Source organism: Ornithorhynchus anatinus, chromosome 14 (genome assembly GCF_004115215.2).
Source record: "Ornithorhynchus anatinus isolate Pmale09 chromosome 14, mOrnAna1.pri.v4, whole genome shotgun sequence".
In the NCBI taxonomy this organism is placed as follows: domain Eukaryota; kingdom Metazoa; phylum Chordata; class Mammalia; order Monotremata; family Ornithorhynchidae; genus Ornithorhynchus; species Ornithorhynchus anatinus.
The window spans coordinates 31,058,921-31,083,923 of NC_041741.1; the positions used below are offsets into that span (position 1 = coordinate 31,058,921).

Genomic DNA, 25,003 nt, shown 5'->3' on the forward strand with positions numbered 1-25,003 from the left:
CCAGGGGCCGGGGCCTGGGGCAGGAGCAGAGAAGGTGGGCACGGAGCTGGAGCTCGGGACAGGGGCAGAGGAGGAGGGCATGGACCTGGAGCCCGAGGCAGGGGCTAAAGAAGAGTTGGGCACGGGGCTGGAGCAAGGGGCAGGGGTGGAGGAGGTGGGCACGGGGCTGGACCCCGGGACGGGGGTCAAAGAGGAAGAGGGCACGGGGCTGGAGCAGAGAAAGAGGGCACGGAGCTGGAGCTCGGGGCAGGAGCAGAGGAGGTGGGCAGGGGCTGGAGCAGAGGGGGTGGGCAGGGGGCTGGGGCAGAGGGGCAGGAGCAGAGAAGGAGGGCATGCAGCTGGAGCTCGGGGCTGGAGCAGAGGAGGTGGGCAGGGGCTGGAGCAGAGGAGGTGGGCAAAGGGCTGGAGCAGAGGAGGTGGGCACGGAGCTGGAGCTCGGGGCAGGAGCAGAGCAGGTGGGCAGGGGCTGCAGCAGAGGGGGTGGGCAGGGGGCTCGGGCAGAGGGGCAGGAGCAGAGAAGGAGGGCATGCAGCTGGAGCTCGGGGCAGGGGCAGAGGAGGTGGGCAGGGGCTGGAGCAGAGGAGGTGGGCACAGGGCTGGAGCAGAGGAGGTGGGCACAGGGCTGGAGCAGAGGGGGTGGGCAGGGGGCTGGGGCAGAGGGGCAGGAGCAGAGAAGGAGGGCATGCAGCTGGAGCTCGGGGCAGGGGCAGAGGAGGTGGGCAGGGGCTGGAGCAGAGGAGGTGGGCACAGGGCTGGAGCAGAGGAGGTGGGCACGGAGCTGGAGCAGAGGGGCAGGAGCAGAGCAGGTGGGCAGGGGCTGCAGCAGAGGGGGTGGGCAGGGGGCTGGGGCAGAGGGGCAGGAGCAGAGGAGGTGGGCACGGGGCAGGAGCAGAGAAGGGGGGCATGCAGCTGGAGCTCGGGGCAGGAGCAGAGGAGGGGGGCACGGGGCTGGAGCAGAGAAGCAGGGGTGGAAGAGGAAGAAGAAGAGGAGGCGGAGGAGGAGGCAGAGGCGCCGGCCGGGTCCGGTCCCGCGGCGCTGCGGTTACTGACCCGAGCCGAGCCGATCCGGGGCCGAGCCGAGCCGAGCCGGGCCGAACCGAGCCGAACCGAGCCGAGCCGGGCCGAGCCCGGGCCGAGCCGAGCCGAGCCGAGCCGCCGTGCGGATCGGGGCCGCGCGGATGGGGCAGCGGGCGGGCCCCGCCCCCGTTGCTAGGCGACGCCGGGCCCTTCACCACGACAGCGAGCGCTTTCCGGCCGCCGCCGCCGCCGCCGGGCCCCGAGGCGGGCGGGGACTACAACTCCCGGCATGCCCTGGGCCGCCCGCTCCCGGCATGCCGCGCGGCCCGAGGGAGGCGGCCTCCTCCACCGCCCCGGACCCCTCCCGGCCCGTCCTCCGCCATCCGCCGCCATCCGCCGCCGTCCGCCGCCATCCCCGGCCGCCATGGCCGCCGACGCCTCCCCCGACGCCGCCGACGCCTCCCTCGCCGCCGTTCCGGGCGCCGGGCGCTCTCGCTAGGGCCGCCCCAGGTAGGGGGGACGGCGGGGGGACGGGGGCGCCCTGGGGCATTCGTCATTCATTCATTCACTCACTCATTCAGTCATCCCTATTTACTGGAGCGCCCGCTCTGTGCGCGGCCCTGAACCTGAATGAATGGTAGGTTGCAAGCGCTTAGGCCGGCGCTCTGCACAGTGTCGGCATGGATGAATGAATTGTACGGTTGCAAGCGCTTGGTCCAGCGCTTTGCGCAGTGTCGGCGCTCAATCAATACGATTGGACGGATGAATGAATTGCACGATCCAAGCGCTTAGTCCAGCGCTCTGCACGGAGTCAGCGCTCGAGCAGTACGATTGAATGAACGAATTGTAGGTTCCAAGCCCTTAGGCCAGTGCTCTGCACAGTGTCAGCGTGGATGAATGAATTGTACGCTTGCAAGCGCTTAGTCCAGTGCTTTGCACGGTGTCAGTACTCAATACGATTGGATGGATTCATGAATGAATGAATTGCACCAGCCAAGCGCTTAGGCCAGGGTTTTGCACAGTGTCAGCGCTCAATCGATACGATTGAATGAATGAATGAATGAATTGTGGGTCCCAAGCGCTTAGGCCAGTGCTCTGCACAATGTCAGCGCTCAATCGATGCGATTGGATGAATGAATGAATTGCACGGTGCAAGCGCCTGGTCCAGTGCTCTGCACAGAGTCAGGGCTCAATCGATACGATCGAATGAATGAATTGTAGGTTCCAAGCGCTTAGGCCAGTGCTCTGCCCAGTGTCAGCGCTCAGTCATTACGATTGAATGAATGAATTGTACGGTGCAGGCGCTTAGGCCGGCGCTCTGCGCAGTGTCAGCGCTCAATCAATGCAATTGGATGGATGGATGAATGAATTATTGGGTCCAAGCGCTTAGTCCAGGGCTTTGCACGGTGTCAGCGCTCGGTCAGTACGATCGAATGGCTGAATGAATGGATTGCACCATCCAAGCGCTTAGTCCAGCGTTCTGCACAGAGTCAGCGCTCAATCGATACGATGGGACGAACGAATCGTACGTTCCAAGCGCTTAGGCCAGAGCCGTGCACGGTGTCGGCGCTCAATCATTCGGACTGAACGATCGACTCCATCGTAGGGTCCGAGCGCTTAGTCCAGGGCTTTGCGCGGCGTCAGCGCCCGGTCGATGCGACTGAATGAATTCAACGGCGCAAGCGTTTAAGCCAGGGCTCCGCGCAGCGTGAGCGCCCAGTCGATACGGTCGAGTGAACGGATGAACGCATTGTAAGTTCCAACCGCTTAGTCCAGTGCCCCGCACAGAGTCGGCGCTAAATAAACACTAGGAATGAACCGTACGTTCCGAGCGCTTATTTCAGCGTCCCGCGCGTAGTGAGCGCTCGATAAATACGATTGAATGAACGGATGAACGAATCCCCCCCCCCGCGGGAGGGAGAAGCCGGGTCCCTCCTCCCCCATCCTCCCTGGAACCCCCTCAGAGTATTCATTCGATTATTTATTGAGCGCTCACGAGGCGCGGGGCACTGCGCTAAGCGCTTGGAACGGACGATTCGACGCCCGCCCAACGACGGGCTCCCGGTCGGCGAGGTAGGAGTTGGCTGGCCTGGCCTGGGGATCGGCAGCGGGTCCCCGCCTTCAGTGGTATTTGTTGCGCGCTTACCGCGTGCGGAGCCCTGGCACCCCCGGCACCCCCGGACGTGGCCTCGGGACCCCCTGCAGGCGGGGCGTCCCCCGACGGGGACCTCGGCGGGAGGGGTTTCACCGCCATCCACACGCGCGTGTGCGCGTCGGCGGGAGGTGTCGCCGACGGGCGAGGGTCCCCGGGTGTGCGTGTTCGGGGGCGAAGCGGGGGAGGAGGATCCCTGGAAGGTGAGGGTCCCCGGATGGAGGAGTCGCGGGAAGATGGGGGGGGGGGCCTCGAATGTCCGTGTGGCTGATGAGGGTCCCCAGGTGCGGGGGGAAGGGGGGAGGAGTCGCTGGAAGGTTGGAGGGGGGTCCCCCAGCGTGTATGTGCGTGGCTCGGGGTCCCCAGATCTGGGGGGCGGGAGGTCCCCCGATGTCCGTAGGCATGGCTCGGGGTCTCCAGATCTGGGAGCGGGGGGGCGTGGGAGTTACTGGAAAGTGGGGGGGGGGGTCTCCCAGCGTGTATGTGCGTGGCTCGGGGTCCCCAGATCTGGGGGGCGGGAGGTCCCCCGATGTCCGTAGGCATGGCGCGGGGTCTCCAGATCTGGGAGCGGGGGGGCGTGGGAGTTACTGGAAAGTGGGGGGGGTCTCCCAGCGTGTATGTGCGTGGCTCGGGGTCCCCTGATCTGGGGGGCGGGAGGTCCCCCGATGTCCATACGCTTGGCTGAGGGTCCCCAGATCTGGGAGCGGGGGGTGTAGGATCACTGGGAGGTGGGGGGGTCTCCCGGTGGGTATGTGCGTGGCGCGGGGTCCCCAGATCCGGGGGCGGGGGGGAGATCACTGAAAGGCGGGGGGGGGGGTCCCTCAATGTGTATGTGCGTGGCTCTGGGTCCCCAGTTCTTGGAGGGGGGACGTTCCTATGCCTGGCTCAGGGTCCCCAGATCTGGGGGCGAGAGGCATAGGATCACTGACAGGTGGGTGTCCCCTAGTGTGTATGTGCATGGCTCAGGGTCCCCAGATCTGAGGGGAGGAGAGGAGTCACTGGAAGGTGAGGGTCCCCCAATGTGTATGTGCGTGGCTCGGGGTCCCCAGTTCTGGGGGGGGGGGGACACGTTCCTATGCGTAGCTCAGGGCCCCCAGATCTGGGGGCGAGGGGGCGTAGGAGTCCCCGGATGGTGGGGGTCCCCAGATGTGTGTGTGCATAGCCGAGGCTCCACGGATGTCAGTGTGGGGGTGGGCGGGCGGGTGGGGGTCCCCGGATTGGTGTACGGATTTGTGGTCGGGGCGGGGTCTCTGTGTCTTTAGGGGATCGCCGGTGCGTATTATGGTATTCGTTGAGCGCTTACTACCTGCGGACCACCGTAATAGTGCTCGGGAGAGCGACGATGATATTTGTTAAGCGTCTGCTATGTGCCGAGCACCGTTCTAAGCGCTGGGGAAGATAGAAGGCGATCAGGTCGTCCCACGTGGGGCTCACGGCTGTAACCCCCATTTGGCCGACGAGGTAACCGAGGCGCAGAGGCGTTAAGTGGCTCGCCCGGAGTCGCACAGCTGCCGAGTGGCACGGATGGGATTAGAACCCACCACCCGGGACTCCCAAGCCCGGGCTCTTGCCACTAAGCCGTGCCGGCGGTGTACAGGAGGTAGCGCGGCCGCCTCCGAGAGATCGTCTTTTATTTTCGGGTGCCTGTGAATGGGGGGCTGTGAGTTTCTGCCGTTCTGCCCCCACCCACCCACCCCGGTGGTTTGAAAAAAGTGAGATCTCAGGGCTGTGTGCAACAGGTTTGGAGATTGGGGGACCCCCTTGACCCGTGCCACCAGGCGGCCCTCAAAGGGGTCCCTGACAGCTCAGAGGACCGCATCCCCCTCCCTCGTTTCCTTTAGGGTCTTCATTAAATAATCCCGTTGGGATTTGTTAAGCGCTTACTATGTGCGGAGCACTCTTCTAGGGGTAGATACGGGGTCGTCAGATCGTCCCACGGGAGGTTCCCGGTCTTCGTCCCCATTTTGCAGATGAGGGGACCGAGGCCCAGTGAAGTGACTCGCCCACAGTCAGCTGGCAGGGGGCGGAGCCGGGATTCGAACCCGTGACCCCCGACTCCCAAGCCCGGGCTCGTTCCACCGAGCCACGCCGCTTCTCGGGGGCGTTTTTAAGCGCTACGGACGTTGAGCTTTGCCTGTGCTGACGTCACTTGTCATTCGAGTGGCTGCTGAGTTATCCGGGCACTCTTGGCACCAAGAAAATGTCACGGAAACCTCAGAGATATTTTTGCGAACGACGTGAGGATGACATTTCCCGAATGCCTGAGCTAACCCGTCCCGCATCTTAACGGGCACCGTATTGGGTTAGCTGGCAATTTTGGATGCTGTGTTTGGAACCCGTTTTTAATCAAGAACAGGAAACGTCTGTTATGGTCACTTTCTCCCTGCTCCTGTCCTCCCCGACGTCGTCGCGTTCTCTAAGAATGTTCGTAAATCGCTCATCGGCGAAATATTTAGGCAGGTGCGTTAACTTCGATCTTTATTTTCATAGCGTTTGTGAATGACGCTCAGCAGTCTGTAAGTGAAATGGGACAGTGAAAATAAACAGAAAGGATCGGACGCATCCCGGATAGACTGGCTCATCTGAAATCCGGAGACTTGGATTCGAGTCGGCGCCTGGTGAGAGCCCCGCGACCTCATCGGACCGTCACCTCTCTCACTAGGTATGAAGACCGCATGTGCGTATTTCCCTGACGCAGATTAACCTGCGTGTGCACGCTCTCCATTTTTAGACGATAAACCGCTTATTGGACGTCTGAATTTAACAGGAAAGACTTTGCTTAATCATTGCGTTGGATTGGACTTTCTTGCGGAATGAGTCAGATTCTTCGACAGCTGCCGATTTTGTCCTCTTCCCCTCGGCCGACGTGAAAATCGGCGCGAGTCCGTATTCCCGGTGCCCTCGATCAAGGCCTCCCGACTGGCAGTGGGGTTAAAATAAAACGGTCTCGTCCTACGATTTCCTTTTCGTTCGATTTTCCCGAAACCCCAGGATGGCCATAGAAATCGAGCTGTTCGGAGGCCCGTGACCTCAGGCCTCTCCCCACCCCGGCCACCGCCACCCGGCCCCTCTCACCGGAGCTCTGCCTGCCAACAGAGCGCCCGAGTCCAGCCGTGGCGCTGAAGCCGATGGTGGGTAACGATGATGATGATGGCATTTGTTAAGCGCTTATTATGTGCAAAACACTCTTCTAAGCGCTGGGAGGATACAAGGTGATGAGGTTGTCCCACGTGGGGCTCCCGGTCTTAAACCCCATTTTACAGGTGAGGTCACTGAGGCCCAGAGAAGCTAAGTGAGTTGCCCAGAGTCACCCAGCTGACGAGCGGTGGAGCCGGGATTAGAACCCATGATGATGATGATGTCAGTTTTAAGCGCTTACTATGTGCGGAGCACTGTTCCAAGCTCTGGGATACGTACAGGGTAATCAGGTCGGCCCACGTGAGGCTCACGGTCTTCATCCCCGTTTTCCAGACACGAGGTCACTGAGGCCCAGAGAAGTGAAGTGACTCGCCCACGGTCACGCGGGCCGACAAGTGGCAGGGCCGGGATTAGAACCCGTGACCTCTGACTCCCAAGCCCGGGCTCTTTCCACTGAGCCACGCTGCCTCCCGGGAGCACGACTGGAGCCCCCTGCCATCGGGGCTGGGCTGCTCGGAGGTCTCGTGGCCTCGGGGGCGCCTCCCGGGCACCTCCGCGCCCACCCTCCAAATTGGACGCGGGGCAAAGTCATGTCTCGGTCGCTCGTTCGAATTCTTAGAGGCTGCTGCCTTTGACGGGGGCTGGCGGAAAGAAAGATTAGCTTTGACGGTTAAGAGCCTGTCGTTTCTGGGTGCGTATTCCCTGTAGTTGAAGGAAAAGTAAGAGTCGGGGCGGTATTTATTGAGCGTCCACTGGTGTGTGCGATCAGTTAAAGTGCTTGAGAAGATACAAGGGAAGTGGATTTTGCATCCCCTGGCCACAGGGAGCTCTCGGTCCAGTCACGAGCCGTGTCTTCTTCAGTGTACGTGGTTCTGTGTAATTCCAAGCACCGTCGGGGCCTCCACAAATATTGTAGCACTGATGATGATAATGGTCTGCCCCGGGTAACATCTGCTCCTCGGTGAGTGAAGGCCAAAGTCAGGTCACGCACTGGATGCCGATGTATTCCGCCGTCTTGAAAGCCCACGCCCAGTGTTACTTCCAGTCACAGCTGGTAAATCAGTTTCTTAACAACAGTAATTATCATGGCATTTGCTATGCACCTAATACGTGCCCATCACCGTTGTAAGCGCTGGGGTAGATACAGGTTTGTCCCATGTGGGGCTCACAGTCTTCATCCCCATTTTCCAGATGAGGTAACTGAGGCCCAGAGCAGTTAAGTGGCTTGCCCAACCCCGCACAGCGGACAAGTGGCGGAGCTGGGATTGAAACTCATGTCCCGTGACTCCCAAGCCCATGCTGCTGACACTAAGTCATCCTGCTTCTCTGCTGCCTCCTACATTCGTTTATTTGTACTTATTGAGTGCTTACCGCGTGCAGAGCATTGCACTAAGCGCTTGGAAAAGTACAGTACAACGGTAAAAAACAGACCTTCCCTGCTCACAGTGAGCTTGCGGTCTGGGGAGGGAGACAGACGCTTGGATCCTGCCCCGTCTGCTTTGCCCCGAGTGATGATGATAATGATGTTGGTATCTGTTAAGCGCTTACTATGTGCCGAGCACCGTTCTAAGCGCCGGGGGAGATGCAGGGTAATCGGGTGGTCCCACGTGAGGCTCACAGTTAATCCCTATTTTATAGATGAGGTAACTGAGGCCCAGAGAAGTGAAGTGACCTGCCCACAGTCACACAGCTGACAGGTGGCAGAGTCGGGATTCGAACCCGTGACCTCTGACTCCCAAGCCCGGGCTCTTTCCGCTGAGCCACGCTGCTTAGCTGACTCAGTTCTCCCCAGCCATCAGCCTCGCCTCCCTGTCATGAGCTCCTGACTCCGTCTTGTCAGTCACTAGTCGCTCTCCTGGGCCTCTCTGGCCACTGTGGTCGCCCCCAGACCCGCAGGTCCCCGGGATTCCAGCTCCGGATCCCATTGTGGACATTCCCCGGCTCCCCTCTTTCATTCATTCATTCATTCATTCATTCAATAGTATTTATTGAGCGCTTACTATGTGCAGAGCACTGTACTAAGCGTTTGGAATGGACAAATCGGTGACAGATAGAGACAGTCCCTGCCCTCTGACGGGCTTACGGTCTAATCGGGGAGACGGACAGGCGAGAACGACGGCTATAAATAGAATCGAGGGGATGAACATCTCATTAAAACAATAGCAGATAAATAGAATCGAGGTGATATACATCTCATTAGCAAAATAAATAGGGTGACGAAAATATATCCAGTTGAGCGGACGAGTACGGCGCTGAGGGGAAGGGAGAGGGCGAGGAGCAGAGGGAAACGGGGGAGAAGCTGCGGAGAGGTGAAGGGGGCGTAGAGGGAGCAGAGGGAAAAGGGGAGCTCGGTCTGGGAAGGCCTCTTGGAGGAGGCGAGCTTTAACCTCGTCCTTCTGTGGAGGCTCTGCACTGTCACTGCCCGGGTTTCTTCCGGCCGAAACCACTCCTGATCCCCACGCTTTATTGGAGACGGAACAGACCCGCGGTTTGAACTTGGAAGAATGCGGGGGAATCACCCCCGGGGCGGTGAGAGGAGTCGGGGCACCGCAGGGACGCTCCCTGGAGCCGCGGCGCAAGGAGGCGGCTTCCAGAGTGAGGCGGCGGCTGTATCTACCGACCCTCCCGAGTGTACTGAACTCTTCCGAGCGCTTGGCACGGTGCTCCGCGCGCGGGAAGCAGGAATAGATACGATCGATCGATTAGCAACGGTAGATGAAGTCCTCGGTGAGGTGCTCTTTTATAAGAAGAGTGAGCTACTGTGTACGTATTCATACCCCCGGTTCCTTCTGAAGCGTGGAAGTTCTGGCAGGAGCCAAAGGAAAGATGACAAAGGAATATCCACTTATCCCTTGGGCCTTGTTCCCAGCTCCCTATCGTTCCCACCTTCTCTTCCATCTAGGCAAGATACCTACGAGCTCCAGCTCCTCTTACGTTTCCCCCTACCGTCGGTCAGTCGTATTTATTGAGCGCTTACCGTGTGCGGGGCCCTGTACTAAGGGCTCGTGGCGGGTGGCCAGGTGTACGTTTGGATGCTGTCCCCTGCTAAACTTCATAAAACCGCAGCGTGGTTTCACTCAATTGAGACGAACCTTGCCGAGTCCACCAGCGACCTCCCCCCTGCCAAGGTCGGTCGACTACCTTCTCTTATTACTCCTTTCTCTCGTGGCTGCCTTGGCCGTTGGGGACGACTCCCCCCCCCCCTTCCCGGAGAGGCTTTCTAAACTTGGTTTTACTAGCCCGGCTCTCTTCCAGCTCCCGTCCCTCTCTGGTCACTCGTTCTCAGTCTCCCGCTCTCTTCCTTCCGACCCTAGTCGGAGGTGCCTCTCCGTGCTCCGTCGTAGATCCTCCGTTCTTTCCGGCCTACGCCCCATCTTCCGTGGGAGGCTCATTTGCTCCCGCGGCTCCCGCTACCACGCTGGGCAGGTGATTCCCAAATCGCTCTCCTCTTCTGCACCTCCTCGTTTCCTTCTGCCTCCGGGATGCCTCCGTATGGCTGCCGCCCAGACGCCAACCGAGCTCCTCATCTTCCCTCCTGGTATTCATTCGTTCAGGAGTAGTCATTGAGCGCTTACTATGTGCAGAGCACTATCCTGAGCGCTTGGAATGTACAGATCGGTAACAGATACAGTCCGTACCCTTTGACGGGCTTACAGTCTCATCGGGGGAGACGGACAGACGAGAACAATGGCGATGAATAGAATCGGTATTGTCATCCCCATCCACCTTTCCGATCACAGCAAAACTACCATCATCCTCTGACCTTCTCTCAAGGCCGTAACCTTGGCACTGTCCTCAACTCCTTCCTCTGTTGTACCCCGTGTTCGGCCTATTGCCCAATCCTGTGGGATTTTCTTCCGCGACATCTCCAGGATCTGCCCCTTCCTCTCCGATAGGAAAGAGTTTCTCCTTAAAGCCAAGAGAAACGGACAGGCCGCGGAGGCTTTTGAGAAGCGTAGATTTGTGTGCCAAGTGACTTTTTTCCTTACGTTAACATCTACCTCCCCTCTGGATGGTAAGTTTGTTGCGGGCAGGGGACGTGTCTACCAACTCTGATATCGTGTAGTCTCCTAAACACTTAGTAGAGTGTTCTGTACACCATAAGCCCTCAATAAATACCGTTGATGGCTCTGATCTTAAAAGCCACTAGGCTCCTTGAGGCATTTAACGTTGATTTGTCGGACTGCTGTATCAGCCTCCTCACTGGCCTGCCCAGATCATTTTGCAAATACGTTTAACTCACATTTCCCCAGTCCTCAAAAACCTCTAAAGGTTTTCGCTGCGCAGCAAGCAGAAATTTCCCACCGTTGGCTATAAAGCACCTAATCTCCTCTCTCCCTCCTACTTAACCACTTACTTCTCAGACTTCACTCCAGCTAGCGCTCTTTGCTCCTTGCAAGCTCACTTATTCGTTCTTCATTATTCTCGTGCCTCCAGCCAAGGACCTCTCTCGTTCACACCGCTCTCCCTGCCAGGAACCCCTCCCTCTTCAAATATGACAGACCTCCCCATCTTTAAAGCCCCGGTGAAGTCACGTCTCCTCCAAGAGACCTTTCTCGGTGAATTTCTCCTCTCTGTAGCTTCTAGCCCTTCCATCTGCCACCTACTCCTAGCTCCAGATTATTTTCGTCGTACCCTCTTCCCCCTTTGACCCCATCTGTAATTGATTTTGGTGTCTGTCTCCTATGCTAGAATGTAAGCATCTTGAGAGTGGGAACTACCTTGTCTACTGACTGTTGCACTTTGCCAAGTAGTAGCAGAGTGTTTATTAAGCATACACTTACTAAGGATGGGGCTCGAAGACGCTACGAGCTCGATACGCTCGAATACGCACGGTAGTTCCCGCTCGAATATGATCTTGAGAGTGGGAACTACCCTGTCTACTGACTATTGCGCTTTCCCAAGTAGTAGTAGGGTGTTTATTAAGCATATACTTACTAAGGATGGGGCTCGGTAAATCAGTAAATAGTGCTGTTTGCGCTACCTGCCTAAATGGAAAACGTTCCAATACTTAGTAATTCATGCTAACAAGTAAAGAGGGGGAACCACTGCCTTTGAATTTATAATGAAAAGACTCATATTTTGCAGGGAGGAGCTTCCATTTATTAGGTTTTCAGATCACGAAAATGCACGTACAGTGTTTTTTATCCGTATTTTATCCGTACATCTGTATTTTATCCGTGTGTTCTAAAGCTGGGTAAGATAGGCAGAGCAGCTGAAAGGGCACTTACGCAGAAAAGATTCATGCAAATTCATCAGTAGACAGGTGAAAGAGATCAGTTGATGGCATGAACAATCAGTCACTCCAGATTGAGAATTAGGGTGGATGGGCTTCATTTTCATTCTAACATTCCATTCAAGCTTTTTCAGTAATTAGAAATGAGTTACTTTATTTGTTAGAGGTATGTCCAGTTGCCAACTACTAACTGAAATTATTGTATGACATCTTTGGATTAATGCATAAATGAATGTGCTACTATTTTTTAATGCACCTCTAGGCTACCGGACATGTTGTAAAGCTGATCCAACATTTTGCTCAGAGACTGTATTTAACAAGTGTTGACTATTCAAGTTAATACTGTGGAGGTTAGCCTAAACCTCCGATAATCAGTTCATTGTCACTTGAATTCTAATTTGTCACATTCACCAATATTCATTTTTAAATATCTACATATGTTTGTTGGGTGCACTTGTAAACCTGGGAAAACGACAACCATATGAGATTTTAAATTCAGGTCAGTGCAGTATAAATTTTGCACTACAATGATTGTGTAACAAAATAGAACCTCACTAACAGGCCTAAAGCAACTTCTAAGTTGAAATTGACTGGGTGGGATGTAAATGAGAACTGTGAATCAAAAATAAGGTAAATAAAGGAATTGAAAGGTGGGTGGAAAGTCTGCTACTAGAAAGTGGTGAGGATGAGGTTAGTGCGGGGGACCGATTTGTCCATTCCAAGCGCTTAGTACAGTGCTCTGCACATAGTAAGCGCTCAATAAATACTATCGAATGAATGAATGTTGTTCTGTTGTACTGTCCCAAGCACAAAGTTCCGCTCAATAAATACGAATGAATCGATTGAATGAATGATTGGTGAATGGGGAAGAGGGGTAAGGAGGGAAAGTAGGTTTGGAATAGAGGCAGAATTTGACCAGAAGTGTGAGTGACTGATGTCTCAATCAGTGATATCTGTTCAGCACTTATTATGTGCAGAGCACTTGTATTAAGTGGTTGATGTGTATGAGTGGAAACTTATTATTTGTAAAATAAAATATATTCTTAATAAGCTATGAATTTCACTTGGCTTTGAAAAATAAGCAATTCTTTTTATAAAGTTTAGAGCGATCTTTTTCCTGCTTTGGCTGCTACTACAATTCATTTTCTCCAGTTCGTGGAAGATTCAGTTTTGTAAAATCTTCGAGGACTTAATTTAGTGGTAAAGGTGTCATGTTAATGATCTGAAAACAGCTGTTCAGGACAAGTTTTTGGTTTTTTTTGCTTTTTAACTCTGAGGCAAGGATTTCGACGCTCCTTATATATGATCTCCCCTCTCTCTGTGTGTATATACGTACACAAAGCTATAAATACGAAGGTGTGATAGTGAAAGAAGGGAGTGAAAATCCATGATGCCTTTGTGGTGGGACTGAATATGAGACTGGAAAATACAGAACTTATTTGTATTATGTGTGTATTATATGTCGCATATTCAAAGGGTAAGAGCCATGGGGATCAGGGCAAGGTAGTCTGACCAATTTAACATTTAGCAATTTTTTTTCTAAAACTGTCATGAAAGTCTGCAGAAGTTCTCAACTGTCCCAGCTTTAACTGGAGTGTACAATAAGCCTTTTTAATAATAGTAATGTTGGTATCTGTTAAGTGTTTACGATGTGCAGAGCACTGTTCTAAGCGCTGGGGTAGATACAGGGTAATCAGGTTGTCCCACAGGAGGCTCACAGTCTTGATCCCCATTTTCCAGATGAGGTAACTGAGGCACAGAGAAGTGAAGTGACTTGCCCACAGTCACACAGCTGACAAGTGGCAGAGCCGGGAATTCAAACCCATGACCTCTGACTCCCAAGCCCCGTGCTCTTTCCGCTGAGCTACGCTGCTTCCTAATTATTATTATATATATAACTTATATATATATAATAATCATTACTATTACTGTATTTTTAAGTGCTTACTGCGTACCAGGCACTGTACTAACACTGGAGTAGATGCAAGATAGTCAGTTTGGACATTGTCTCTGTTCCACATGGGGCTTCACAGCTTTTATCCCTGTTTTGCCGTTGAGGTAACGGAGGCGCAGAGAAGTGGAGTGACTTTCTCGAGGTCACGCAGCAGACAAGAGGCAGAGCTGGGACTAGAACCCGGGTCCTTCTGACTCCCGGGCCCATGCTCTATTCACTAGGCCGTGCTGCTTCTCCATGTAACTTAGTCCCGGATTCAGTGTTAGCCAGCTATTTAAGGAAGTTTCAAAAGCGGAGTCTGGTCTTATGATTGGGAAGATTTAAACTCCTCGGGATTGAGAGAGAGACCGAATTACACATCTTAGGGTCTCCGAAACTATTCTGGGGAAAAAGAAATGGACTTCCAATCTTGTTTTTCCTTGTTACCGTGTTATCCACGTTTATGCCATAGACTCCACAGCAGCTCTTTTACCCTGTCCATCTTTTCAGGTGTTGCTTCTCTAAGCTGCTAAAGAAGATGGCTGAAGTCAGTCTCAAAGAAATCACTCTAATCGTTGGCATAGTCGCAGCCTGCTATTGGAACAGTCTTTCTTGCGGTTTTGTCTTTGATGATGTTTCGGCGATTTTGGATAATAAAGACTTGCATCCTTCTACGCCCCTAAAGAATCTATTCCAGAATGACTTCTGGGGGACCCCGATGTCTGAGGTGAGTGATGTTTGAGGTAACCTTAAATCTGAAACACTTTCGCATCTACAGTTCCGGGTAGATACTCTTCGATTCTGGGTAGATATTCTTTAGAATTTCGCGAGCCACGTCATTTACTTTTTTCCCCAAAACGTACGTCGTAGCTCAACTGTATCAATCATCGGGTAGTCACCTAAGGAGGCGACACGTTGTGGGTAGGTATGTTTTTCTTAACACTTGATCGCTTGGTTGCTGTGTAATTTAGCAGAATTGCCTGCGTTATGGGAAACTGAAAAGAAACACACGCAACTCCCCAGGGCAGAAAACCCATTTTAACAACATTACAAAACACAGTCTCAAGCAGCGGGACTTGGTCTTCTGGGAGACCAATGAGGCAGATCAGATACACCGGCAGAAAAACATCAAGAGAGGAGTTACTCTTACCGTCATCGTCGTCGACGATATTTTTGAACACTTACCCTGTGCAGAACACTGTACGAAGCGCCTGGGGGAGTACGGCACATCAGAGTTGGCAGACACGTTCCGTGCCCATCACAAGCATAGTCTTCGAATGATGCTTTCATGAAGAGATGGGAAGAGGAAGCAGAGCCGAAAACAGAGGAAGCCCCGGAGTGGCACAAACCTATAATATAGCACTGCGGTTTAGCAGAAAGAGCACGGGCCTGGGAGTAAGAGAACATGAGGTAAGCACTTAGCACAGTGCTTTGTACCCAGTAAGCGCTCAGTAAATACGATTGAATGAATGAGAGCTAATCCTGGCTCGGCCACTGGTCTGCTATGTGACCTTCACTCATTTATTGAGCATTTGCTGGGTACAGAGCACTGTACTAAGCGCTTGGAAAAGTACAATGAAACAGAGTTGGTAGTCACATTCCCCACCCACAGTGAGCTTGCAGCCTAACCAGGGAGACAGATGTTAATAGAAATAAATAATTGACCTGGGACAAGTCACTTACCTTCTCTGTGCCTCAGTTACCTCATCTTTAAATCCTACTCCCTCCTACTTTGACCGTGAGCCCCTTGCGGTGCGGGAACTCTGTCCGATTCAGTGACCTTCTGTCTACCCTGGCGTTTATTATAGTTCTTGACCCTAGTAAGTGCTTAACGGGTACAATGATCATATTTGTAGGAGGATGTGTATCATTCCCTCATCGGTTTTGACAGGCACATCCCCATGCAGTAGCGATACCTTCAAAAAGCCACGGACTGGTCTCTCTCTCCCTCTCTGCTCTCTCTCTCTCTCTGTCTCTCACGTTCTCTCTACATAAGTACATACAAACAGGAGCAAGACGCTTGTTGAGGGCAGGGAATGTGTGTATTGTATTGATCTCCCCCCAGCGCTCAGTACAGTGTTCCACGCACAGTGAGTGCTCAATAAATTGAATGAGGAGATATTTAGCCCTTCCAATACTTATAGCCCGGAGGAGTTGAAGTTCAGGTCCAAGGAGGGAGAGGAATGAGGAAGACCAGTAGTTCCCTTCCCCCACCCTCTGCTGGATGGCTATTTTTTGCCAGAGTCCCACTTTTCATTCATCCAGCGGTACTTATTGAGCGCTTACTGTGTGCACGTAACAGGACCAAGCACTTTTCTGGAAGCCAGATTTTATCCCTTCTTTCCTAATATCATTGGCCGATTTCTTCCAGAAAAAAGATGACCTGTCAGAGTTCCCAAATTGTGATACGTGTTTTTATATTTATAACATCCGCCTGAGCTAAACCGGAAAATTGAGGTGTTGAGGTATGTTCATTCGTTCATTCAATAGTATTTATTGAGCGCTTACTATGCGCAGTGCACTGTACTAAGCGCTTGGAATGAACAAGTCGGCAACAGATAGAGACGGTCCCTGCCGTTTGACGGGCTTACGGTCTAATCGGGGGAGACGGGCAGACGAGAACGATGGCAATAAATAGAGTCAAGGGGAAGAACATCTCGTAAAAACAATGGCAGCTAAATAGAATCAAGGTATGTGAAGCAGGAGCCCTAGATTCTTCTCCTCTGCTTGACGCAGACTGGAACCGGTCAAGCTGTTCAGTACGTCATTGGTCCGGTGGCGTACCTCGCATCTTTGAAACAACGTTGCGACATGACAACGTGTAACAGCGTGGTCGGTGCAGCGTTCGGAAAGCTAAAACATCGGTCCTTCAGAACGAGAGGCGTCAACTTGGACAAAGCACAGCCTACCCTGTTGCTCTCGTTACAATATTGCTTAAAGACGGTGAGGTGTGGACGTCGTAGTGGCAACCCATCAGACAGCTTGGCTAGTTGCGTGTGTGTGTATGCAGGTGTGAAGTTGATAGGCATCTTAAAACCTCTGTGGTGTTTTGGGGGGGTCCTCGGCCATAAATCCCGGTTGAAATAGCCCCTGAAATCCCTTTAGGAGCAACCAAGCCCCTATTAGCTTCCTCTGAGACCTAAACCCCTCCAGATCTTCCTTTCCTGCCCCCGTCAGGTGTGGGAATCCCTGCCAAGAGAACCCACACCCCTTTTGCTGCCATCCCCCCCCCCCCCCGTCTAAACCCAGGCATCTCCTCGAAGGCGAGAGGATCACTAGGGAAAGAACCAACCGTGGGAGAGGGACGGAGGCTCTAGGAAACTCGTGGAGAAAGCACTCCCTTCCCATTCGTGGCCTCCCAAGCCCATGTGTCACCTCGGCACCAGGAGATTCTCCTCCGGCCCCTACCCCAGGCAGACACCGAGATCAGAGATCTAAGCAAATTTTAATAGCGTGAAGAATTATTAGCACATCAATCAGGTAAACGATGAAGAGCAGTCCAACCCAAACCGCCTTTCCCTCGCTGTAGTACTTTCCCATAGGCATCCTGGTGTTCACTTCCCACTGGTCCCTCTTCCCTCAAGGCGTCCCACCATCCAGGCCGCGGCAGATCTGGCCGTTTCTCCCTTTCAGGGGCAGGAACCTCGCTCCTCTGGAGTTAGAAATGTTGGAAATGTCACGCGGGGACCGTATCTACCACTCCGTCTTTTCCTTACACGTACACTCGACGATCTGTGCCGCCGTTGATGACCTACAGGACATCCCTACTTGGAGGTCCTCCCGTCACCTCAAACTTAACATGTCCAGAACAGGGCTCCTTATCTTCCCACCCAAACCCTGCCTCTCCTTCCCCCGACTTTCCCATCACTGTGAACTGCACCACCATCCTTCCCGTCTCACAAGCCCGCAACCTTGGCGTCATCTTGACTCCTCTCTGCCATTCAACGCACATATTCCTTCCATCTCGAAATCCTGTCGGTCCCATCTTCCCATCGTAGCTAAAATCCGCCCTTTCCCCTCCTTCGAAACTGCTACCAAGTTAATACAGTCAGTCATCCTACCCCGCCTCGGTTCCTGTCTCAGCCTCCTTGCCGACCTCTCGGCCTCCTGACTCTCCCAACTCCAGTCCCTACTTCACTCTGCTGCGCAGATGGCTCTACGAGAACATGCGGGACATGTCATCCCGCTCCTCAGAAGACTCCAGTGGTTGCCCAGCCCGTCCCTGCATCCGACAAAAACTCCTCACCATTGAGTCTAAAGCACTCTACCTCCTTGCCCCCTCCTACCTCACCTCCCTTCTCTCTTTCTACAACCCAGCCTGCGCTCTTCGCTCCTCTGGTGCTAACCTTCTCACTGTGTCTCCGTCTCGCCTGTCTTGCCGCTGACCTCTCCCCCGTGTCCTGCTTCTGGCCTGGAACGCCCTCCCTCCTCAGATCCGACAGACAATCACTCCGTCCCCTTTCGGAGCCCTTTTGAAGGCACATCTCCTCCAAAAGGACTTCCCACACTGAGCCCCACCTTTCTTCATCTCCCACTCCCTTCTGCATCGCCCTGACTCCTTCCCTCTGTTCTCCCCTCACCCAGCCCTTATGTACTCTAAAATTTTATTTCTTTATATTCGTGTCTGTCTCCCCCCCCGGCCTCAAACTGTAAGCTTTCTGTGGGCAGGTAATGTCTGTTTAGTGTTGTATTGTACTCTAAGTGCCTAGTACAGTGTTCTGCACAAAGTAAGCGCTCAATAAATACGAGTGAATGAACGAGGCCGATGATTGAGTCTCCTACCAAGAACAGTGAACGGGTCTCAATTCTGAAGAGCGAGTCAGGTTCTGAGAACTTGCACGGGGAATTGATTATGACGATAGAGGTTGACCCAGTGTCACCCGCACCCTCATCCCGGCATCGTAGGATCCAGAGAGCGAGTAGGCCGACAGGACTGCCGCCCGATGCAGAACCCATTTGCAGCTGAATTGACCCCATTCTGGTGCTCGTGCTGGACCGAAACACCTAGACCCGGCTGACCGACGCTCTTGCTTCCGCCGGCGTGAGCCTGCAGCTGTTCGGAGATCCCGCTGAGGCCGTCCACCTGGCGGAACATTCTCCATGGTCCTTCAGCCGGAAACCTTCACCGCTGGCCGCGGAGCCGGGCTAGAACCCGGGTTTCTCGATTTCCGGAGCCACGCACTTGCCCCAGGACCATCTTTACATAGGCACCAAGAAATATACTTGCAGCCGTATACCGAGACAAAGAGCTTCGCCCAGGATACACGAGGACACCGTTACACACCTCTGTAAAGAGATAGAAGACCTATCTCTTTCTCTCTTGAATTCACCAGTGTTTGGCCTCTTTCTACACCGATCTGCCCCGTAGCCTTGTACCTGTTTTCCTGTCCCAATGCTACTCTTTTTTGAAGAGTTGAAGAGTGCGTGGACAAAAAGAGTACACTAGAAAAAAAATAATAAGGAAAGTGAGAAGTGGTTTGTCTTTTTGAATCAAGGAGAGTTCCTTTCATTTTGAATCTCACATCTGGTGAGCTAGGGATATTTTGCTTTCCGATAATTGGTGATTACTCAGATGTCTATGGAAATGGAAAAGGCGTTTTAGATTCTGATGATTGTATTTGAGAAGAAATAAAATTCCTAGCGAGTTAATTTTTTAGCCCCTTTTTTTCCAGTCTACTCTCATTTTCCTAATTTTCTCTTTAAACCTGTTCATCTTCTAAGTAGCTATTCCCCAAGGGGATGTATAATGATTTTTATATGCAGTTTGTATCGTGCACCTTACCATATGATTAGAATCTAAGGTACTATTGTAATGTAAATCCCGCCTCTGCCACTTGTCAGCTGTGTGGCTGTGGGCAAGTCACTTCACTTCTCTGTGCCTCCGTGACCTCATCTGTAAAATGGGGATTAACTGTGAGTGTCACGTGGGACAACCTGATTACCTGTATCTCCCCCAGTGCTTAGAACAGTGCTCTGCACATAGTAAGCGCTTAACAGATACCAAAGTCATTATTATTAAATGGATGATTTTATGCTTTCTAGGAAAGAAGTCATAAATCCTACCGTCCTCTCACAGTTTTGACATTTCGTTTAAACTATATATTCAGCAAGCTAAATCCAGCGTCGTATCATCTCCTCAATGTGATCTTCCACGCCGTGGTTAGTGTGATATTCCTCAAAGTCTGCAAACTTTTTCTGGACGGCAGGAGCAGCGAGGTTGCCTCCTTACTCTTTGCGGTGCACCCCGTACATACTGAAGCAGTAAGTATCCGCGACAGCTATCGCTGTTGTTTCTTCCCATTTGCTTTATCAAAACGCCTTAAAGGACCGATAGAAAGTAATATGAACACAACACAAAAGCTGATACGATATGCCGAGATGGAGGTGTGGATGGCCAGCGAGCCGCTGAAGGAGGAGGGCTGACACTGCAGCGGTCGATCAATCCGTGGTGTTTATCGAGAGCAGTTTTTTTGAATGATATTCATTAAGCACTTCCTACATGCCAGGCACTGTTCTAAACGCTGGGGTAGATACAAGGTAGTCAGATGGGACAGAGTCCACGTCCCCTATGAGTCCCACGGTCTTAATCCTCATTTTACAAATGAGGTAACCGAGGCACGGTGAAGTTGAAAGACTTACCCGAGGTCACGCAGCGGACAAATGGCAGAGCCGGGACTAGGACCCGGGTCCTTCTGATTCCCGGGCCCACGCTCTATCCACCAACTCATCTGCTTCTTGGAGCATCTACCGTGTGTAGAGTATTTTGCTGAGCGCTTGGGTCAGTACAATGCAACAGGGTTAGCGGACGTTCCCTTCCCATCACAAGTTTACGGTCTAGTCTGGCAGGCAGAAACTGCCAAGTGGACGAGCAGAATGGCGAACGAAACATCCGTAAATGTTAAGGGACGACTGTGTCAGTCAGTTCATCAGTCAGTTTATTGAACTGCTTTTAGAGCACTGTACTAAGCACTTGGGAGAGAGTGGTATAACAGAGGTGATAGACACATTCCCTGCCCGTAGGTGTTTGAGGAAGCTCATTTATTTCATGTGCATTTATTCCAAGTATACTTTCCCGGACCGTAACGAGCTTACAGTTAGAGGTTGGGAGGGGAGGAGTCTTTTCCCCATTTTACAGATGTGGAAATTGACTCCCTGGGAGACTGTAACTTGCCCAAGGTCACCCAGTAGGTCAGTGGTAGAGCTGGGAATTTTTTTCGTTTTTTTTTGCCTCCCCGGCCTATTTTCGTTCCACTAGACCACTGTGCCTTCCTTGGAGACAAAAAGATCTTAGGGAAGGATCCTTCCTAGCCCTTCACACTTTAGCAACTATTCCCTTTTCCCAGTGCTCACAGCAACAGGGCAAGGAAACACAGTGGGACTCAAGGCCGTGTAATCACTGTCCCTCAACATGACAGAAGCACCTGCCGAAGGAAACCTTTCCTGTTCACGGGGCTGGAGGACAAGACCTATGTTATACCCAACCTGTGTTACGTAGCCAGAGAGTTCCTTTAGCCCCCAAGACTCTGTACCGGAACTCTGCTTTCCAGGCAGATGGGGAATTATTTTCCTTCCTTCCTGAAGACTGGAGCTGCTGGTGAACCAGGCCCCCAGATCCTATTTCTGAATGAGGGGTGCAATGGAAGTGAAGGGAAGCAGGGGTGGAGAGGAGGGAAATTGGCAGGTGAGGGCTGAAAGAAAGGTAGGAGGAGTTCAAATTGACAGGATTAGAGGACTAGGAAGAAGAGGATAAGTGGAAACAAGGGACACGGGGGGGCGGGGATAAGTAGAGAAACAGAAGGAGATAGGAAAGAAAGTCAGTACACAGCATGTGAACAAAGGATGGGGTAGAAAGATGGTGAAGGACAAGGAGAAACTAATAGAAGGCGAAAAAAGAGTAGCATTGGGACAGGAAAACAGGTACAAGGCTAAGGGGCAGATTGGTGTCGAAAGAGGCCAACCACTGGTGAATTCAAGAGAGAAAGCGAATGGACAGGGAAGGAGGAAAAGAGAAGCATTCTGTAATTCTGGGAGGTTAATTATATTTTGAAATGTACCAGACAGAAGCCAGTTGACTCGAAGACTGCACCCAAGACTGTTTAATTATGAAACTATTCGGGAAGGCTTTTTTAAGCCTCCTATTGGTTTCACATTTGAAACCGCAGAAACATTAGTAGGATATTTCCAATGTAATGTTACAGATGAGTGCAGCGTGACATGGAATGATTAAAAGTTGTGGTGGATATTAACTAAGTACAGAAACATGCTCTTGGAATACAGTTGCTCCATTTCATATTTAAACCCAAGCGCTTTCCTTGCTGGAAATCTATATTGAATTTCTCCGAAATGTTTCTCATTAGGTTGCTCAAGCTACTCTAGTAATGTTTACTATCAAAATGTTTTCCCCTTAACAGTGTGTTCATGAGGTTAATTGATCTGCCGAAGAGCAGTCTGCCCCTAAACCATTTGTATCTCATGTAGATCAGTAAAAGATTTATTAATTTTTGATTTAAGGGCCATGATCTATATGTTTTCATATGTGAGAGAAACCTCCATGTAATTTTGTTTCAAAAGGCGTCGTTTAGCTCGAGATACTGTGTTTTATTTCAGACGATAAGGGCAATTCTCAAAATGCACCAGATGAGGGCACTTGAAGAATACATTAAGAGCCGAGACTGACTAAAAGTTGGGAATTGTTCTTGTCTCCATATAGAACGTTGTTGTTGTCTGCTTTTCAGGTAGTTCTTCAGTTTAATTTGATTAATAGTCTTTTATTCCATCTGTTCTAGGTAACTGGTGTTGTGGGAAGAGCAGAACTCCTGTCGTCTATCTTTTTTCTAGCTGCGTTTTTGTCGTACACCAAATCTAAAGGGCCAGATAACACCATAGGTAAATTCCTCCTAACATTCCTTAGGCAGTTACTTCGTTGACTCTTCTAGCAGACAGAATAATTCAGCCCTAAAAATAGTTTCCACATTAAAAGCGTGTTCAAATACACTGTTTTGTAATCACAGGTAAATCTATCAATTTAGATATAATTGATATTTGATATTTAGGCTGGATTCTAATCCTGGCTCTGCCACTTCTCTGCTCTGTGACCTTGGGCAGGTCACTGAACTTCCCTATGCCTCGATTACCTCATCTGTAAAATGGAGATTAAGACTGTGAGCCCCCTGCGGGACATGGACCGTAACCAACCTGATTACCTCGTCTCTTAGAACGGTGCCTGGCACGTACCAAGCGTTGAACACATCCCGTAAAAAAGAAAACAAAAACTATCGCAGCTGCTCAAGCAGTGACAGTTCTGGTCACCCCTCACCAGAACGCTCTTTAGTTGGGGTTGTGTCATGAATGCACTGTTGATTTTCAGTGTCGGTATTCCTTAGAGCGTCCTCTCCCTTCGTGATAACGGTCTACCTCATCTATGGGGTCCCAGCCGAACAAGTTCTCCTTCAGGCTTCTGTGTTGAGATCTGTCTATTTGTGATCCTAATTCAATCTTGGTGTTTTTCTTGCTCGTTCGGAGGTGTAATTCATCACGGCAGCTGGGGCCCGGCCACCTTCTCCGTTGGATGCGGGTGGGACTCTCTAATTCCACGTCCTCTGTGGGAGAGTGGTGAATTTAGCCTGTCGGTAATTTTAGCCCCCAGTTCACTGGAATGCATCGCCCTAAACGCAATGTAGAGAGATGGAAACTCCCTTGGTTTCTCCATCTCTCTCCCTCATTCCTGCAGCTTTTGACCTTTTTGTTCTTCCTAATCTTCACGTCCTTTGTGAAACTTCTCCTGAAACAAAGCCATTCCTTTCTTGATTGCAGTGCACTGATCTGGTCTATCTGCTGCCTCCTGCCAAAATGAGGCTGGGCTGTCACCGCAGCCTTAAAATGCTTCACCTCCTCCCTTCTCCCATTTCATCTTGCATTTAGCAACTGTTTGGGTATTTTACTGTCGGCTATTCTTCTGACAAGTCCCACCCAGTGAAATTGTGTTGGGTGTGCAGAGTTTCAATGCGAGTAGACTGGCTTCAATTCAGGACTTCAGTTGTAATGATGGCATTTATTAAAGTGCTTTGAGAAGGGCCACAAACCTATCTGTGGTTGGCTGCTAGGGACCCCCACCCCCAGCAGGCAGGATGCCCTGGAATTGGGTGTCCTGGGGTGGTTTAAAGAGAGAACATTCTCAAACCAATCATAAGTAAGGAGCACCTTGCGAGGATTATTAACTGGCGAATCGGGTAACAAATAAAACAGAATTGTGGTCCGAACATGTTTTCCTTTCTCCAGCCCCTTCCCTCTGGACCCTTTCTAGTTTCTTGCCAGTGTCCTGGTGCATATATTCTTTCAGTCATTTCCCCTCTTCTCTCAGGATGTCCAAAGTTCCGGCCGCAGCCCCTGAGTCTTTCCGTCTGGCTCTTCAGCTGACCGGGCAGAGCTGTGACTGACCATCCTGATTTTGTTAATGAGATGTACATCACCTCGATCCTATTTATTTGCTATTGTTTTAATCAGATGTTCATCCCCTTGATTCTATTTATTGCTGTTGTTTTTGTCCGTCCGTCTCCCCCGATTAGACTGTAAGCCCGTCAAAGGGCAGGGACTGTCTCTGTTATCGATTTGTACGTTCCAAGCGCTTAGTACAGTGCTCTGCACGTAATAAGCGCTCGATAAATACTATTGAATGAATTTCTCTCCTTCAGGGGTCAGAGCCTCACTGCTCTGGAGTCCTCTCCCTCAGGACCCCAAGCCTTGTGGGTTTCCTAACCCTCCAGGGTCACATCTAGTACAGTCATTCATTCAAACGTATTAATTGAGCACTTACTGGGTGCAGAGCACTGTATGTACTGAGCTCTTGGGACAGTACAATACAATAAACAGAAACATTCCCTGCCCACAACGAGCTTACAGTCTTGTTTACACTCTAATTCCTCCAAAGTTTAGGCTCATCTTCTGCCCCAAAATGGTTGAGGGGCTCCTTCCCCAACTAGCCATCCCGCCTCCCATCCTTTTCGCAATCTTTCCCTCATTCTCACTGGCTGGGTTCCAAGTAAATCTCTTCAAAAGGCTTATAGTACCTGACCCAACTAACCTTCCCTAAGGGACTGAGTATCTTCCCGGCCTTCTCCCCTCTTGGGAGTGGGGCTTGTGTGAGTGATTGCCATACCGGGTCAGCACAGGCTTGAAGTCTCCAAAGATCAGAGATGGTTGACTTTTGTGGATCGCCTTTTGGTGCCCCGTGAACCCAAGGTTCATTCGTTCAGTCGTATTTATTGAGCGCTTACTGTGTGCAGAGCACTGTACTAAGCGCTTGGAAAGTACAATTCAGCAAGAGATAGAGACCTGGCCAGCCACCTAGGCCTACTGAATCCAATTTTCATTTGCTCACTACCCCGAGGAGAAAATTCAACTAACGGAGTTTTCTCAAAGGGCTTGAATAGGGAACCAAAGCTTTTGTTATGAGAAATAGAGTTTTGTACTAAAATTAACCGAATTCCTCACTTTGTCACGGCTATATTTCAAAGTAACGTTTTACAGC

The 25,003-nt window shown here is 51.7% G+C and overlaps 2 protein-coding genes across 10 annotated transcripts in view; one reads left to right on the forward strand and one right to left on the reverse strand.

Annotated features, from left to right (window-relative positions):
• The window catches only part of CEP290 (centrosomal protein 290), a 65,485-nt gene extending 64,403 nt beyond the window's left edge, over window positions 1-1,082 (reverse strand). For all 5 annotated transcript variants that reach the window (XM_029078824.2, XM_029078823.2, XM_029078820.2 and 2 more), the window contains exon 1: window positions 1,051-1,082. The gene's annotated coding sequence lies outside the window, so the exon portion shown is untranslated. The remainder of the gene's footprint in view (window positions 1-1,050) is intronic.
• The window catches only part of TMTC3 (transmembrane O-mannosyltransferase targeting cadherins 3), a 48,533-nt gene that overhangs the window by 765 nt on the left and 22,765 nt on the right, over window positions 1-25,003 (forward strand). For 2 of the 5 annotated variants that reach the window (XM_029078825.2, XM_029078829.2), the window contains exons 1-5: window positions 1,445-1,527; window positions 5,660-5,831; window positions 13,987-14,203; window positions 19,519-19,737; window positions 22,263-22,362. In XM_029078825.2, the coding sequence (XP_028934658.1) occupies window positions 14,015-14,203; window positions 19,519-19,737; window positions 22,263-22,362 (508 nt within the window). In that variant the 5' untranslated portion in view covers window positions 1,445-1,527; window positions 5,660-5,831; window positions 13,987-14,014. Of the gene's footprint in view, window positions 1-1,444; window positions 1,528-5,659; window positions 5,832-6,278; window positions 6,301-13,986; window positions 14,204-19,518; window positions 19,738-22,262; window positions 22,363-25,003 lie in introns of those variants that run through there. The other 3 variants (XM_029078826.2, XM_029078827.2, XM_029078828.2) reach the window with 3 other exon arrangements.